At 54.5% G+C, this 15,321-nt stretch overlaps 8 protein-coding genes across 8 annotated transcripts; 5 read left to right on the top strand and 3 right to left on the bottom strand.

Annotated features, from left to right (window-relative positions):
* Window positions 1–289: 289 nt before the first annotated feature.
* Window positions 290–2,251, bottom strand: CLAFUR5_00922 (Alpha-L-rhamnosidase; the record flags this gene model as incomplete). The annotated part of the gene is made up of 1 exon (XM_047900070.1): window positions 290–2,251. The coding sequence occupies one exon, from the start codon at window positions 2,249–2,251 to the stop codon at window positions 290–292; it is 1,962 nt and encodes a 653-aa protein (XP_047757127.1).
* A 17-nt stretch (window positions 2,252–2,268) lies between these two features.
* CLAFUR5_00923 (uncharacterized protein) lies at window positions 2,269–2,460 on the top strand (the record flags this gene model as incomplete). The annotated part of the gene is made up of 1 exon (XM_047900071.1): window positions 2,269–2,460. One exon carries the CDS (start codon window positions 2,269–2,271, stop codon window positions 2,458–2,460), a length of 192 nt encoding a protein of 63 aa, XP_047757126.1.
* Window positions 2,461–2,513: 53 nt separating this feature from the next.
* Window positions 2,514–3,602, bottom strand: CLAFUR5_00924 (uncharacterized protein; the record flags this gene model as incomplete). Its single annotated transcript, XM_047900072.1, has 1 exon — window positions 2,514–3,602. The coding sequence occupies one exon, from the start codon at window positions 3,600–3,602 to the stop codon at window positions 2,514–2,516; it is 1,089 nt and encodes a 362-aa protein (XP_047757121.1).
* A 1,055-nt stretch (window positions 3,603–4,657) lies between these two features.
* Window positions 4,658–7,108, top strand: CLAFUR5_00925 (Ribosome biogenesis protein ERB1; the record flags this gene model as incomplete). Its single annotated transcript, XM_047900073.1, has 1 exon — window positions 4,658–7,108. The coding sequence occupies one exon, from the start codon at window positions 4,658–4,660 to the stop codon at window positions 7,106–7,108; it is 2,451 nt and encodes an 816-aa protein (XP_047757120.1).
* Window positions 7,109–7,447: 339 nt separating this feature from the next.
* On the top strand, window positions 7,448–8,079 carry CLAFUR5_00926 (uncharacterized protein; the record flags this gene model as incomplete). The annotated part of the gene is made up of 4 exons (XM_047900074.1): window positions 7,448–7,577; window positions 7,709–7,846; window positions 7,902–7,966; window positions 8,023–8,079. The coding sequence occupies 4 exons, from the start codon at window positions 7,448–7,450 to the stop codon at window positions 8,077–8,079; spliced, it is 390 nt and encodes a 129-aa protein (XP_047757123.1).
* A 179-nt stretch (window positions 8,080–8,258) lies between these two features.
* On the bottom strand, window positions 8,259–11,513 carry CLAFUR5_00927 (Guanine nucleotide exchange factor subunit RIC1; the record flags this gene model as incomplete). The annotated part of the gene is made up of 1 exon (XM_047900075.1): window positions 8,259–11,513. The coding sequence occupies one exon, from the start codon at window positions 11,511–11,513 to the stop codon at window positions 8,259–8,261; it is 3,255 nt and encodes a 1,084-aa protein (XP_047757122.1).
* A 362-nt stretch (window positions 11,514–11,875) lies between these two features.
* CLAFUR5_00928 (Casein kinase II subunit beta-2) lies at window positions 11,876–13,120 on the top strand (the record flags this gene model as incomplete). Its single annotated transcript, XM_047900076.1, has 3 exons — window positions 11,876–11,932; window positions 12,332–12,577; window positions 12,635–13,120. The coding sequence occupies 3 exons, from the start codon at window positions 11,876–11,878 to the stop codon at window positions 13,118–13,120; spliced, it is 789 nt and encodes a 262-aa protein (XP_047757119.1).
* A 66-nt stretch (window positions 13,121–13,186) lies between these two features.
* On the top strand, window positions 13,187–14,930 carry CLAFUR5_00929 (Mitochondrial import inner membrane translocase subunit tim54; the record flags this gene model as incomplete). The annotated part of the gene is made up of 2 exons (XM_047900077.1): window positions 13,187–13,520; window positions 13,579–14,930. The coding sequence occupies 2 exons, from the start codon at window positions 13,187–13,189 to the stop codon at window positions 14,928–14,930; spliced, it is 1,686 nt and encodes a 561-aa protein (XP_047757118.1).
* Between the last annotated feature and the right edge of the window lie 391 nt (window positions 14,931–15,321).

The following is a 15,321-nucleotide window of genomic DNA, read 5'->3' on the forward strand; positions in this document are numbered from 1 at the left end:
CCTGCACGTCAGCCTCACCTCGACGATGCGTCGGATGAGGCCACAAGACAATGACATTGTCGCATGACGAGATGGACCTGATGCTACTTGATCTCGCAGGGCCTATACCGAGCGTTAACTTGCGCTGAGGGTGGGTCACGGAGATGGAATATGGAGCATCAGAGCAATAGCGTCGCAATAGTATGTTTGACCGACCGGTCGAGCTAATGCCGTAGCTGCGATAGCTTCACAGTCGCTACGTGATTGGCGTCCGCTGTCAAGGTACTCTCATGTGCAACACCGAGGTGTTTCAGAAGACAATGGTGTACTGCCCGGGTCGCAGCTCAATCGACTTCAAACCAGCCTCTGTGGTCCATGAGGACTTCTCGTGTCGGTCAACACTGACAGCTCCACAAGCAGAGGGCAGCAATAGATTCGCGTGTGTAGTCAGAGGCACTGTAAGATTCAGGTTAATCTTCCCATCGGGTTTCCGTTCATAATGCACCTCAATCAGCCCATATGGACACTCCACGTCGCCCTTCACTTCCCCAAACTCAGACTCATAGGGCGGCCTTATCGACCAGGTCTTATACGCCTCTTCAGTCGGCTTTACACCCAGCACTACCGCGTACATCCACTCGTATGTAGTGCCCAGCATGTCATGACACTTTGATCGACATTCATCTTGCCAGAATTCGAGAAGAGTCGTTTCACCTCTTCGTAGAAATCGCATATACGAAAGATGTTCCTCTTGACGAGCCACCTGAAGCACGAGATCGGGCCGATGTAGGTCATCAAGGGTGTTGAAGAGGTAGCGGAGGCCAATTTCGCCTGAGCGTAGTCGACCATCGGAGACGTCCTCAAGGAACGAGTTTTGAACGTCTGAGATGTTTTGTTCCGGAACGAGATCGAATTGAAGCGCGATTGCTTGGGCGACGACGATACAGTCACCTTTGGGGTATTCGTCAAGGGACGTATAGTAGGCTTGTGGGTGACCGGTGTCGTCGGTAACAAGAAGGTTGTCGTTATAGACTTTGTGTATTCCCTCGGCCCACTCGTGGAAACGCTTGATATCAGCTTCGATCTTGAGTTCAGTGGCCATAATCTCGAGACACTGGAGGCATTTGATGTAGACGGCGGTCTCTATGTTGGCTTCAAAGGCAATGTCTCTGCCCCAGTCACCCAGACCGTGCATGATCAAGCCTCCGTTGCGCTCCCATGTCGACATGTATTCAATGTACCGCACAGCAGCAGGGTAGACTTGCTTGATCATATGCGTCGAGCCATAGTAGCGCTTCAGAATGTCCGGGATGAAACAGATGGCACAATTCCATGTTATGCAATTGCGCATCGGTCCACACATGAAGCGTGTATCAGGAGCCATGTTAGGGATGAACCAAGATGATTCCTGCGCATCGAGGGTATCTTCCAGGATTTTTGAGTGCATTGATTCGATGTCTCGAATGTATTGCGTTATTGGAGCGAGCAGATGCGTGACCTCAAGCCAGCCGAACTTCTCGATTTGTGGGCAGTCAGTATGGTAGCTGAAGAGATTGCCGACGAAGCTCCAATAACAAGCATTGATGAGCTGGTTCACATCTTCCTTGTCAGTGGTCATAGTACCGAGTCGCTTTGCGCCTGTCGAAACGTGCTGTCCCACGGCCGAGCGTATGACTGGGAATTCTTGGCCAGGCTCAACCGCAACGCCTTCCACTTGAATGTAGCGAGCACTAGTGAAGCTGAAGTCAGGCTCCCAGACCTCAGCCTCTCCTGTGCCGGCAAGAGTGAATTTGGAATACACGTGAGTCTCAAACTCTTTGAACAGCGGATCAGGCATGAGCACATAGCCCTGGTTATTGACAGTCTCAGCGTAACGAATGATGACTTCTGAGCCCGCCGCCCCTTCCACAGCGATCTTTGTCATGATGCTAGAGTTCTGGCCGAGGTCATATGTGACTACACCGGGCTTCAGCGTCTTGATAGCGACAGGCTCCAAGTCCTCGTGCAGCACGACAGGAGGCTGATGTTGATACTTGAGCTCTCCACGAGGCCCAGTGACAGGCTTCGCCGCGTCCCAGCTCGAGTCATCGAAGGCAGGTGTGTCCCAGCCCAGAGGGTTGGCATGACGATCATGGGTTCCCGACGCATAGATGTTCGCTAGCGTTGTAGCACTCTTTCGCACTTTCCAATCTGGGCCAGAGATGATCGTCTGATGCGTGCCATCCTCATCGAAGAGATGCACAGTGATAGCTGGTTGTAGACGCGAATCCATTCTCAAGCTTGCACAGGATGTTGCGTTGGGCCTCTGATTCGACCTTCTTCTACCCTGAGACCAAGGGCAAGACATTGGAGCAGATGGGTATCTTGTTCGGAGACCAATTGGTACCGCATGCGTTGGAGGACCCAGAGGCTGCAGCGGCGGCGGAGAAGCAGTTGGAGATCCAGGTAATTGAGAAAACTGCTAGGGAGACCAGCGTATGAAGGCGTGCACATGAGCATACGATGAATACCTCTAGTCAAGACAGTCCACGATCTCAGCTGAAATCAAGCCCCTCAGCCAACTTCTGCGAATAATGCACCATTTTCAAACAGAGTCGGTCCTCCTTTGGCGTGATCACGGATTGTCCGACAGGTCTCGCTTGCATATTATGTGGGAAATCCTCCGGGGGAGGTCCCGCGTGCCACCGATTCTGCCGCTCTTCCAATTGCGTAGCAAGGCCCAACAGATATGGACAGCAGTCATTGACATCAGAAGGGCCGTGAACTTCCGCCCGAACCACTTTCTTGCACATGCTGCGCCACTCTTCCGGACTCAAGTTGACAGAGAATGCTGCCTGGCAACCTAGTCCTCCGGCATGGAGATGCGAAATGCTGGTGTTGAGATCTGCGAGTCGGAACTTCTTGGTCTCGCCCGCGAGTGTGGCGCGTACGCTTTCGCTGGAGATGTGGTCGAGAAGCTTTGAGAACCGCTCTGCGATGGACATGAGGAGTGTGCCGAGGAGCTGTGTGTTCTGAATTGCTGAGATGCAGCGCATCGGACACTCCTCGCAGCTCAGGACCGTAGCTGCAGCTTGCATGGCTTCTCGGAGTGGATGCAAGCTGAATGGAAAGGTGAAGCTAGTGTCCATAGACTGTCGCGAGGTCAAAGTCAGATACATGGTGCTCAAACAAGCACAACTCTGCATGTTGTATTGTGGCATCCCGGAGTTGCTAGTGCTGCTTATGGTGACAGGGTTCCTGGCGAGTGTTGGGTCGACTAGCATGCTTGTGCTGGTATCGTGATGTCCGAACATCTGGCCATAGCCGAAGCCAGTGCTGTGTTGGGAACCAAGTTCAGGGGGCATAGCCAAGGACGGTGAATGTGTAGAGCTATCCGGAGTGAGCGCGGGAACGCCCATGTTCCCAGCAAAGTCATTATTCCAGTCGTCTGCGCTTTGGAGCCACGGTTGTAGGCTACCGCCCGGTGTCCAAGCTGATTCAAAGGACCCATAATGGGTTGCAGTGTCGAAGCTTTGCAAGCCAGTGTGTTGATCTTCGGTCGAAGCGTCAGCGTGCATGCCATTCGTGCTCGATGCGGTGGTGCTTGGTCCTTCAGTTCGAGACCGTTTTTTGGGTCTGCCCATCTGCTTCTGAGGGAAGTACACGCAGGTCACCTTCTCCAGGAGACAACGGCTGCATTGTGGATGTTCTCCGCTACATTTGAGTTTCTTCGTCCCTGGTGTGAACTTGGTCGGCTTCACGAAGTAGGCGCGATGATGATTCGTGGCGATGATTCAGGAAGGCATGAGAGGCAAGGAGAAGCAAGCATACTGCATCCGTCGCAAGCAGCGCGTCGTTTGACAGGCTTGTATACGGTCTCGGTCTCTGCGTCTGTTCCGGTAGCTCTCTGCTCCTGAGCGGCCGCGGGTGCCATCTCGCCCAACGCTCGTCTGTCTGCGCAGCGCTCGGACACACAGCCGGAGTAGCACGATGAATACAGGCACAAGTAGGAGGAATGCAAGAAATGTCTCCGAGGGAAATGTAAGAAAGGGCACACCACCGCGAGCGTGCTCATCATCAGCAGAGCGAGGTCATTACAGTCACCGGTCACCGAGTAATCCTCCTGCCCTACCACCCGAGCTATCGGTTTCTTTGGCCCTAGGCAGCGGCATGCCGGATGCTGGACAAAAGGCGAGCGCAGATGCCATTGCGAAGACGGCGCTGCATGTCTTGGTGGCACTGTGATGGTCGATCCTTGCCCGCCTGCCGCTGTGTGAGCGGTACCTAGGCTCTGGGCATCCAAACGAGCACTGTGCATTGCTGAATCAGCGTCGTGAGCGGGTGAGCTGCCGTGCCTTCGTTCGTGTCTCCGCGGCGGAAGTCAGTAGTCCGGTGATGGCACGCGTCCAAGGACCTACAGCATCCATCGGGTGAGCAGCAGTCATGTTCTAGCACCGAGCCATGCTGCGTGATGTCGGTGAAGTCAATAGGGGATGAACACGTGCATGTTGAGATATCCACTCATGCACAAGGGTTGCACCTGCCCTCGCACGTGCCTCGCTGCCCTGCCAAGCTGCCGATGCACTTCGACCGCTGATCCCTGCAAGCACGATGGCTCGGCCCGAAAGATTTCAGGTCGAACTTTCCGCTTGGCGACTTTTCGAGATGGAGCTGCAGAAACATTGTGCAGTGTACGATAATGGCGCAAAAGGCCGGCCAGAAGAGGAAAGTGGTCGAAGTGCCGCGGCCCGGGAGCGACAGTGAGGATGAAGGTCTGGGTGATGTGCAGCTGAATGGCGGCTTCGAGGCAGAAGAGAGCTCTCAAGATGATAGCGAAGAGGAGTTTGACGAGGACGAGGAGGACGAGGAGGACGAGGACGAGGAGGACGAGGAGGACGAGGAAGCATTAGAGGAACTCGACAGCGACGAGATTCCGTCGTCAGAGGACGAAGAGGATGTGCGACAGCAACTGCGGAAGCTCAAAACGAATGGCAGACCTTCGACACCGCCGGAAAAGCTCATGGGCAGCGACACTGGCAGAGACATCAGCACGATATCGCCAGACACGAGATCAAAGCCTCTGCAACACAACGAGCAGCCGCCGAACTATCGGATCGAGAAGGACGCGAACGGCAACGAGCGCTATGTCTACGGAGAGATCGAGCCAAACTACGACTCCGATGATTCCGACGCGCCTGCCACCAGCAACACGATCGGCAACATCCCGCTGTCATACTACGATGCATACCCGCACATAGGCTACGACATCAACGGCCGGAGGATTGCGCGACCGGCGAAGGGCCAAGCACTAGACTCGCTACTGGACAGCATCGACGTGCCGGAAGGCTGGACGGGCCTGACGGATCCCACTACGGGCAAGCCGCTGGTCCTGAACGCGGAAGAGCTGGAGACATTGAAGAAGCTCACCCGCAATGAGCAGCCGGGCGATGGCTACGATCCATACCCGGAGTATGTGGAGTGGTTCACAGGGAAGCACCGGGAGGAAATCATGCCTCTATCTGCAGCCCCGGAACCAAAGCGACGCTTCGTGCCTTCCATGCACGAGCACAAGCGTGTCATGAAGATGGTCAAGGCGATCAAGGAAGGCAGGATCAAGCCATTCAGAGAACCGACAGACGAAGAGCGGGAGAGGGAAGAGGCTGCACAGGAGTATGCCAACTACGACATCTGGTCGAACGAGGTCGGAAGGCCCGACCACATCATGAACGTGCCTGCGCCCAAACTTCCACCTCCCGGATACGAAGAGAGCTATCACCCACCTCCAGAGTATCTGCCTGACAGGCACGAACAGAAAGAGTGGGACGAGCAAGATCCCGAGGATCGCGCCAAGGACTTCTTGCCACGCGACCATGCTGCGCTGCGCAAGGTGCCGGGTTGGGACAATTTCGTGTCAGAGCGCATGAACCGATGTCTGGACCTCTACCTGGCTCCGCGCGTACGACGAAGCAAGCTCAACATCGATCCCGAGTCCTTACTACCCAAGCTGCCGGACCCTTCAGAGTTGAAGCCGTTTCCGACCTTCAACGATACGACATACCTTGGGCATGATGGACGCGTACGATGCACCGCCGTCGATCCTGCGGGTCGTTTCATTGCTTCTGGAAGCGACGACGGTACTGTTCGACTTTGGAGCTTTGGCACTGGACGACAAGAAGGCCGGATCAAACTCTCTTCTTCTGATGCTGTCAATGTCGTGGCATGGAGGCCGATCCGCAACGCAAGACCTGGCAACGGTCCATCAGAAGCGTGTGTGATAGCAGCTTGCTGTGGCGATATCGTCTACTTCATCATTCCACCAGCGACAGAGATCAGCGGAGAGGTAATCAATGCAAGTCAGGAGATTCTCGACGCAGGCTTCGGATATGCTGCAACTAACGGGTCATCGGGGCCTACCAATGTCAATAAGCCTTCGTCAGCCACATGGTCACGACCACCGACCTCAATGCAGGATAAAGGCGTCTTCCTCACGCTCACGCTCCGTCACAGCCCGAAGACTTTGGTCTGGCACAGAAGAGGAGAATACTTCGCCACAGTCTGTCCAGAAGCGACATCAGAACGCTCCAAAGCTGTCGCCATCCACACTCTCAGTAAGCACATGACACAACACCCCTTCCGAAAGCTCAAGGGCTTCGCTCAGACAGCAACCTTCCATCCAAGCAGACCCCTCTTCTTCGTCGCCACGCGACAACGCATCAGAATCTACGACCTCCAGCAACAGAAGCTCGAAAAAGAACTCCAGCCAGGAGCGCGCTACATCTCCAGCATTAGCTTACATCCCCTGGGCAACAATCTCCTCGTCTCCTCCTACGACAAGAGATTGTTGTGGCACGATCTTGATCTTGGCAGCACGCCATACAAAACACTTCGATACCATTCGAAAGCGATTCGACAAGTCAAGTTCCACCCCACGCTACCTCTCTTCGCGGATGCATCTGATGATGGTACGGTGCAAATCTTCCACGGGAAGGTTGTGGGAGACAGTATGGAGAATGCTACCGTTGTGCCGTTGAAGGTATTGAGGGGCCACAAGATCAAGAACGACATTGGAGTGATGGACTTGGAGTGGCATCCTACCGAGGCGTGGCTTGTTACGAGTGGTGCTGATGGAACGGTCAGGTTGTGGACGTAGATGCATGCAAGCGTGTACGAGTAGATTGTTTGAGGCATTAGAGATGGCGTCAAGCCGATTTGGAGGGAAGCTGATGATAAACTTCATCAACGACTGATGGCCTCGCTATCTTCAGGACTGAGTCACGAGCACGATGCTTGAGAGCAGACAGCGCGATTGAATATAGGAGTACAGTACCTCTGGCATGAGCCGAGCTTCGGCCAGCTTTGCGTCATGTACAAAGCAGCGTATAGACTCCAAGCGGGGATGATGGAGCTTTGTTAACAACTTCACTACAGCATCTACATGTACACCACATCCGTCGTAACGATTTCCAAGTAATAGCACCCCATCCTCAACATGCCTTATCCCTCGAAGGCCGAGATCCAAGAAAGAGCCGCCTCGCTCAGCACAGAAGACAACACGCCGTTCTTCAGTCGCGTCTCTCCAGACGTCGTTTGGGATGTAATGGGCACACATCCTGCTGCAGGTCATTGTAGGTCGCATTCACACTGCAGCTCCGTCGTCACTATTTAACCATCTCATCTCGCAGTCACGAGCTTGGGTATGACGCCTCAGCGAGTCCCCAGGATCCACCCTTGCCGCTAAAGTTATGCATAGAGGACTGGAAGAAAGGCGCCCTCGGTGTCGTGAACAAGATACTCAGCGAGCCTCTGAAGCTCAAGGTGATCAATGTTATCGGCGGTGGTGATGAATGGGCAACCGTTGAACTAGAGGCAAATGCCACGTGCAAGAATGGTAGGGCAAGACTTCGCCGATTCTCCCAAATGTGTAGCTGATGACAAGGGCGTAGGTATGGCATATCCCCAGAGGTATGCTTGGATGCTCCGCTTCGACGAAAGTGGTACCGTCGTCCAGGTAAGCCTCTCAACTGATCCCCTGAGACGCAGACCGTGGCTGGCGAGTACCTGTAGGCACGGGCCTATTTGGACTCTGCGCTTGTGCAGAAGGCTGTTGACCAAAACCCCTAGAGCCTGATGAGGCTTCGTGGGGACCGATTAGGGCAGGACCTGACAGCAGGATGCTCTCACGTTCCTTCTCACTACGAGTCGAGCACCGGCGAATGTCACCAATTTCTCCCATTGCAAATCTCTTTGCAGACGTTTTTGCATGGCTCGATTGGTCCAATCGGGCAGATGATGGCTTTCTCTCATGACTCCGGCGTTGTAGCTTCTGCTTCGAGATTCACAGCTATACTGTTCCTACCACCGATAGAGAAGTAGTCAGGCATAGCATGCGACGAAGATCCATTGGTATGGGACATGTCGACTCGACCGCTGGTAGCAGCAACGTCGCTGGCTTTCTGAGAAGTGAGCGTGAAGCTCGTTTTGCTGCCTTCGAGCGCACCGTTGACACTGGCAAACGGTCCATTCTGTCTGTCCATCAGTCCGGCTTCGGTCAATGCCGACTGCAAAGTGTGACCTGAAGCATCGATGCCTACGAGGAAACGCGCCAATTCCTTGCAAAGATCCCAGTCTTGTTCATTGGCTGCACGTCGCAGTAGCTGAGCAAATTCGTGGATTTGAAACGAATCCTGCTCGAAGGCGTGAAGAACAAGCAGATAGCCTGCCGCAGTATTGAGCCTGCCTTGGCCTAGGGCCTGTTCGAAGAGCTCTATGACAGGTGGCAGGTATGAGAACAGCGTCTCCCAGCTGCGGAGCTCCGTTTTGCGAGTGCAATTGACTACGACATCCAGGTATGAGTCGAAGGAAGAGAGGAACGACAGTACTGTCGGTAGTAGTGCAGTCTCTGGCGGCGATGGCCGATTGTCGACCTCCATATCTAAGACATCGTGCAGCAGTACCTCAAGCGCATGTGAGAAGTATGGAAGGTGTTGATACGAGCTTGACAAATGCAAGGCCGCCGGAGAGTTGAACTCCGTCAGGTGATAGCGAAGTAGCTGAGGCAGAAAGAGCTGCGATCTGGGCGCGTGGCGGAAAAAGCTGAAGTTGACATCCCGCCTCTGCACGAGGTCGGACTCGATGCCGGCGACAGTGCCACTGCCGACCAGAGCAGATACTGGAGAGAAATCAAGCGGTATAGTGACAGCAGATGGTAGATCTCGCCCCAACTCGTTTGGGGCACAAGCCAACACATCTTGCACATCGGACCAGACATGAAAGCCAGTCCCGTCAAAGTACCACAGGGAGTCACGTAGGCTGTGTCCGAGATGACCATTGAGTGACAGACCATCGATGGGAGGTGTGACACTTGTCGCTTGAGATCCTTTCAGCGCAGCTGTAGCAGTTGGCGAATCGCGCAGTAGCATGTAGTATTCCACATTGTGAGCTATGACCCGCATGTCATACTTCAGCTCCCCGAGCTCGTTGGTCGACGGTTGGAGCAGGACCAGCTTGCCGTCAACCAGGAAAAGCACCGAAGCTGTGGCGACATCTTGAGAAGGGTCACCGTGCTCAAGCTGATCTTCAGGCAGGATCCAACTGATAGCACGGACTCGTGGAGGAGCTCTGATGATTCCATGAAAGCCAATCTGACCGACCTGAACCAGCCTTGCGGACGAGCTTCCTATCACGATCACGTAGTGCAGCAACGTGTTCTCGTATGTGTATACCAGTAAAGAGTCAGCTCCTGATACCGTAGTTGAGATTGCTGGTGCAGAAAGGGCCTCTACGTGCTGGACCTGAGGGTACTCCAAAGCTTTATCGCGAGAGTAGACGCGGAGTTCGTGACGGTTGCCTACTTCCACAGCGGCGATTAATATGTGCTGGTACCAGCACATGCCGCCTCGTACAGCGAATTCTTGCTCGGCTTGTGGATCTTCAAATGTTCTCCAGCGTCCGCTTGCGACACTATAATGAGCGAGACCTCTTCTGCCAGCCACTGCGACATATTTGCCATCGGGTGACAAGACGGCTAACTTGATTGGCCATTGGCTCATAAGATAATGGTTGGGAATCTGTACACTCTGCCACAGTGAGGACTCTAAGGGCAAGGACGTTGTATCGGCTACTTCATGACCCTTGTAGAGCATGACGCTGTCGCTGGATTGCAGCAAGCCCCGCGAGACGTTCGCAGATGAGAAGCACCCTGTGACGGCATTGCGCGCGATGTCAATTAGCCACAGTCTGTTGTCTCCAATGGGCAAGAGTGCCAATTCCGAGCCACCGCCAACCCAGAATGCATTCCTGATGCCAAGAAGCCACTTTTCGTCGTTGCTCTCTGTCTGCGGACGATCGGCTCCGAAGGTGTTCGCGCAGGGCTTGCCATACACAGTCCATAGAGCCCAGCCATGCTCATAGGCGGCGAACAGACAGTAGCCATCGGGAGAATACGCCAGACTCGTGAGAGGGCCAGTCGTCGCAAGACCCACCGGCAGACGAACCTTGTGTGAGAGCGGTATGTTGCCAGTATAGTCTTTGACAGTGTATATGTCTATGCTGCCATTCGTGCACCCCACAGCTATTAGTGAGAAGCGAGCATTGATTGCGGTTTTGGTGGCCGCAACATCGTCCGTCTCAGGCTCTCGAAAGCAGAATCCCTGAAAGAGGCTTTTTGGGTCGTCGATTTCAGATGATCTGCTTTTTCGACGCTGTACAGCGTAAGCTCGTCCGTCACTGGTGATCCACGTAGCCAGATTCATGGGCCTATCGTGCAGCATTTCGATGACGATCACTTTCTTGCCAACCCACTGCATCCGACTCACAAGTTCGGTGCTTGTTTGCGAGACACCGTTCTCGGCGACCCACCTGATGCATTGCAACGCCGCTGGCTTTTGTGTGGCCACAATGAGCTCGTCTTCTAATGCAAGCGCTCGACTGATGCCTGCGTCGATGCGCATCACCATGCGGAAGCGGACATTCACTTCCCGCATGCCGTCATTCTCGGCAGGGCCCAGGCCAGAGGGTGCTGCACTCGCTCTTCGGAAGTTGGTATAGCCATCTGTGCTCGTGCGTCGCTGGTGTTTCGTGGAGTCCGGAAGTACGGTCTGGTACACACGGGCAGCAGGGTCGGTGGCGAGCGAGTAGGTAATCAAGTAGCCGAGTGCTGTCTGGACCACAATGATCAGGGCGTCGGGGCGAAGGAGAAGCGCCACGTTCGGTCCGTACGACTTGATCGATGGGCCAGATCGTACCACGCCAGCCAAGGCTACAGTAGGCTTGGTCTGCCATATCACCAGCGACGATCGTGTGATGGTGATGAAGACGCTCCCTCCACGCGATATCTTCGCATCCAGTATCTCGCCGTCTGCCAGTGCTGCTGCCCCTCGTGCCTTATCTTGGTCCTGCCTGCCATTTCCAGATGCCCCGCGCTGGCTGCCAGCACTGTGTCCTGCTTCGACATCCCCCTCGCCCTCGAGGCCATCGTGTGAACATGTGAGGCTCGCGTGAGGTATGGCCTGTTTCTGTAGGGAGAAGACGTCTGGCGCTCCAATAGGCCAGTACATGGCTCAAGGAGGTTCTTGTTGACGCAAATGCAAGAGCGACATCGTCTCTCATCCACCTCGTTGCATCATTGCATCCAGCTCCGCTTTGTGGACGCAGTCAGAGTTGAGGACAGGAAGTGGTCAAAAGCAGTGAAGCTCTGCAGGGAAGGTGCGTGTGGCTGCGGCAGCCGCTGACCAGGCGGACAGGGGTTACACGCGCCGCATTGGCATTGCGCATCTCGAGCTAGTGAGCCGCGATCGCCTTTTGCCCTGTGCCAGCCAGCTCTGCTTCCCATATCGACCACATCGGACCAAAGTCCAGCATACACGGACTACAGCACATTGTCGCGATATCGAGAACGCATTGGGGAAACGGAAGCGCCATGGACGACTTTGCCAGTGACACCGACAGCGACTACACAAGCTACTGGCGGGACTGGGTGAGTGCGAATCCTCCTTCCTGTTCGAAGACATGCCAGGTGCTGTGGACGACTGGCCGTCCAGAGATGGTCTTTCCTCGAAAGACGTGTGCTGCTTGTCCCGGAGCTTGGTTCTGATCGGAACGACTTTTCGCAAACTCAACATGTCTCGTGCACCGACATCACACCGGCCTTATGGTAGATAGCAGCACCTGCCGCGAGGATGCCTAATTGCACATTGTACCAAGGCCACCAGTATCCTACCAGGACCACTTTTACTGGTCTCATACCTCGGGCGGATCTGTATTGGATATATGCCCGACGAAAACCACCATCGCCGGGAAGAGAAAGACTGTTTCGGACGATTGTCGCCATTGCGCCTTCATTTTTCGGGAGGCTATATACTAACCTGCTTCGCAGTTCATCTCGTCTCGTGGAAATGAATACTTCTGCGAGATCGACGAAGACTACTTGACGGACCGCTTCAACCTGACTGGGCTCAATACGGAAGTACAGTACTACCAATACGCCCTCGATCTCGTCACGGATGTCTTCGACATGGAAGTTGATGACGACATGCGCGAACAAATTGAGAAGAGTGCGCGGCATCTCTATGGCCTTGTGCACGCCCGATATGTGGTGACTACGCGCGGTCTGGCTAAGATGGTATGCAGTGTGACCCCTTTTTGACTCTTTCATGCCTGCAAACTGATCTTCAAGTAGATGGAGAAATACAAGCAAGGAGTCTTTGGAAAGTGCCCTCGAGTGATATGCGAATCTCAGCATTTACTCCCGATGGGACAGCACGACATACCGAACATGTCCAACGTCAAGCTCTACTGCGCCAGGTGCGAAGACATATACAACCCGAAGTCATCTCGGCACAACTCGATAGACGGCGCCTATTTTGGCACCAGCTTTCACAACATCTTGTTCCAGGTATATCCGGCGTTGATGCCACAAAAGACTCAGCGGCGCTACGAACCACGGATATATGGCTTCCGTGTTCATGCCAGTGCAGCATTAATGCGGTGGCAAGAAGAAGAACGTGAGAAGATGAAGGACCGGCTACGGAAGAGAGCTATCGAGACCGGGTTCGAGGAGGAAGACGAGGGCGAGGAAGAACTGGAGAGCGAGGAGGATGAGATCGACGAGGAGCAAGACGGCATCGACGACATGTTTGAAGGCCAGCCTATGCAGGCAGTATAGTAAAGGGCCAAACTCTCAGGCGCTTACTGCAGCATTTTCACGGCGTTACGAGAGAGCATCAAAGTCATGATACCACGGAGAAGAGACATGGGGGTTTGGCACGGTTGCATATTGCATCAAATATTGATTAGCTACTTCACCGCGGAGGTGTCGACCGCCGATCAACGGTGGTTCCAATTGAGCTACAAGCCGACGCTGGAAACTTTTGTCCATCTATCTCCTTTGCGATCACAGCATTCCTCTTCAAACATGTCAGACAAGCCGAGCACTCCGGCTGCCGAAAATGTGGCGGGTGCAAGCTCCAATCCAGCGACCGCTGGCAATGGCGGGAACAGTGGTGCTTCTAGTGCAGCGCCCAAGAAGCCGCTGCCAGAGCAGAACCCGGCATTTAAGATGATGGGTATGCTGGTCTCTGCTAAAGACATTGTCGAGAGGACACTGACAACGTACCATCTTAGGTCTACCGAGATTCCGCTTGCCATCACGAAATTGGTTAATCTTCTGGTCTGTCATTGGGTCCTTCGCGGGCGCGGTAGTATACGACAGATGGCAGACCAAGCGCATGCGAGAAAAGTGGTGCAACATGGTCGCGCACATCGCGAAAGAGCCCCTGGACACCAAGACGACACCTCGAAAAGTCACCATCTACCTAGAAGCACCACCAGGAGATGGACTGAGGAGTGCACGCGAACACTTCCACACATACATCAAACCAGTACTGGTATCGGCAGCGCTGGACTGGGATGTCGTGGAGGGTCGCAAGGAGGGCGATGTGCGGCACAAGACGGCGGAGAGGATCAGGAAGAGGCGGAAGAGGAACGGTGAGGGTGCGCCTGCGCCTGAGGGCGAGGAAGAGGCGTATACTGTTGAGTCGATAAGGGAGAAAAATGGTGACGTGGATTACCCTGGTGTCGCTGGAGACATTGTGATAGGGAGACATACGTGGAAGGAGTATATCAGGGGTGTGCATGAGGGATATCTTGGTCCGCCGGATATGCCCAAACACATGGAGGCTTGGGAAACACCAGGATGGGATATGGATAGGAACGCTTCTGCACAGACACCATCGCACGATGATGCTGGCAAGGCGGTTTCGGACAGTACTGCGCAGACTTCGACTTCGACTTCGACTTCAGAGTTCGCCGCTGATGCGCAACCTGCTGACGGTGCGCCGGCAAATGCAGACACGAATGGTGTGGAGTCTTTGGAGAAGTTGACGACAGAGACGGAAGAGACGCAAGAGACAGACGAAGACAAGAAGAAGCAAGAGGAGGCAAAGAAGAAAGAGGCAGAGAAGCCAAAAAGACGCTTCCCGCCTTCCTACATCCTCCCTGATGAGTACGAGACAGCGAGCCTATCACCTTCGACGCCTGAGATCATTGGCCCATCAGTAGGCGTGCAACTCCCGCATCTCCTGGGATTCCGCAACACGCCCATCCGCATATACCGCTTCCTCACGAGACGGCGGACACAAGACGACATTGGCCGGCAAGTAGCGACTGCCATACTTGCTTCACACAGACCGTACGATACAGTCGCTGCCAACGATCAGAATAGCGCCTCCGCTGCGGCGCGCGAGATACATGAGCAGGATCAGGTTCTGGACCACGAGGAGAGGGACTGGTGGAAGACTGTTCGCCAACCCCGGAAAGAGCATGAAGAGGATATATGGCTTCAGCCCATGGTTTTGGACGAGCGCATTGCCAGCCGGATGCGAGCTTTCCGGTTGACAGCAGAAGATGAAGACCGTGCGAAGAGGATCGAGTCTGGAGCCGAGAAGGTGGCGACGGACAGCGAGGATAGCGATTGAAGCAGTTGAGGCGGACCGTCGTGCTGTCTACGACTTGAAGTCGTCGACTACGCCAATGTATGGCGGCGATGTTGCACCGCACTGTGAGCGCCTTTGCCGGACTTCGCTGGTCACCGGTCGGAGCCATGATGAGCGCACTTGTCGATGCCGTCCGGTTCCTGTCTACGAAGCAAGGATCCGGGCCTGTAACATATTGTATCTAACATACCACCACTCCTGTATGAACTTTTAGCCATACTGCTGTGCTAAGGGCCCGAACGCAGAATTCGAAGATGCTTCACGGCTGATCTGGAACACCTCGCCAACCCTTTCGAAGGTTCGTGGCTGCTATCACGCACTCAAAAAGCCTTCCCAGAGACGCTGTCGTACTGTCCGAATCATGCTACGCACT

The sequence above is a fragment of the Fulvia fulva genome, chromosome 1 (assembly GCF_020509005.1).
Source record: "Fulvia fulva chromosome 1, complete sequence".
NCBI classification, from domain to species: domain Eukaryota; kingdom Fungi; phylum Ascomycota; class Dothideomycetes; order Mycosphaerellales; family Mycosphaerellaceae; genus Fulvia; species Fulvia fulva.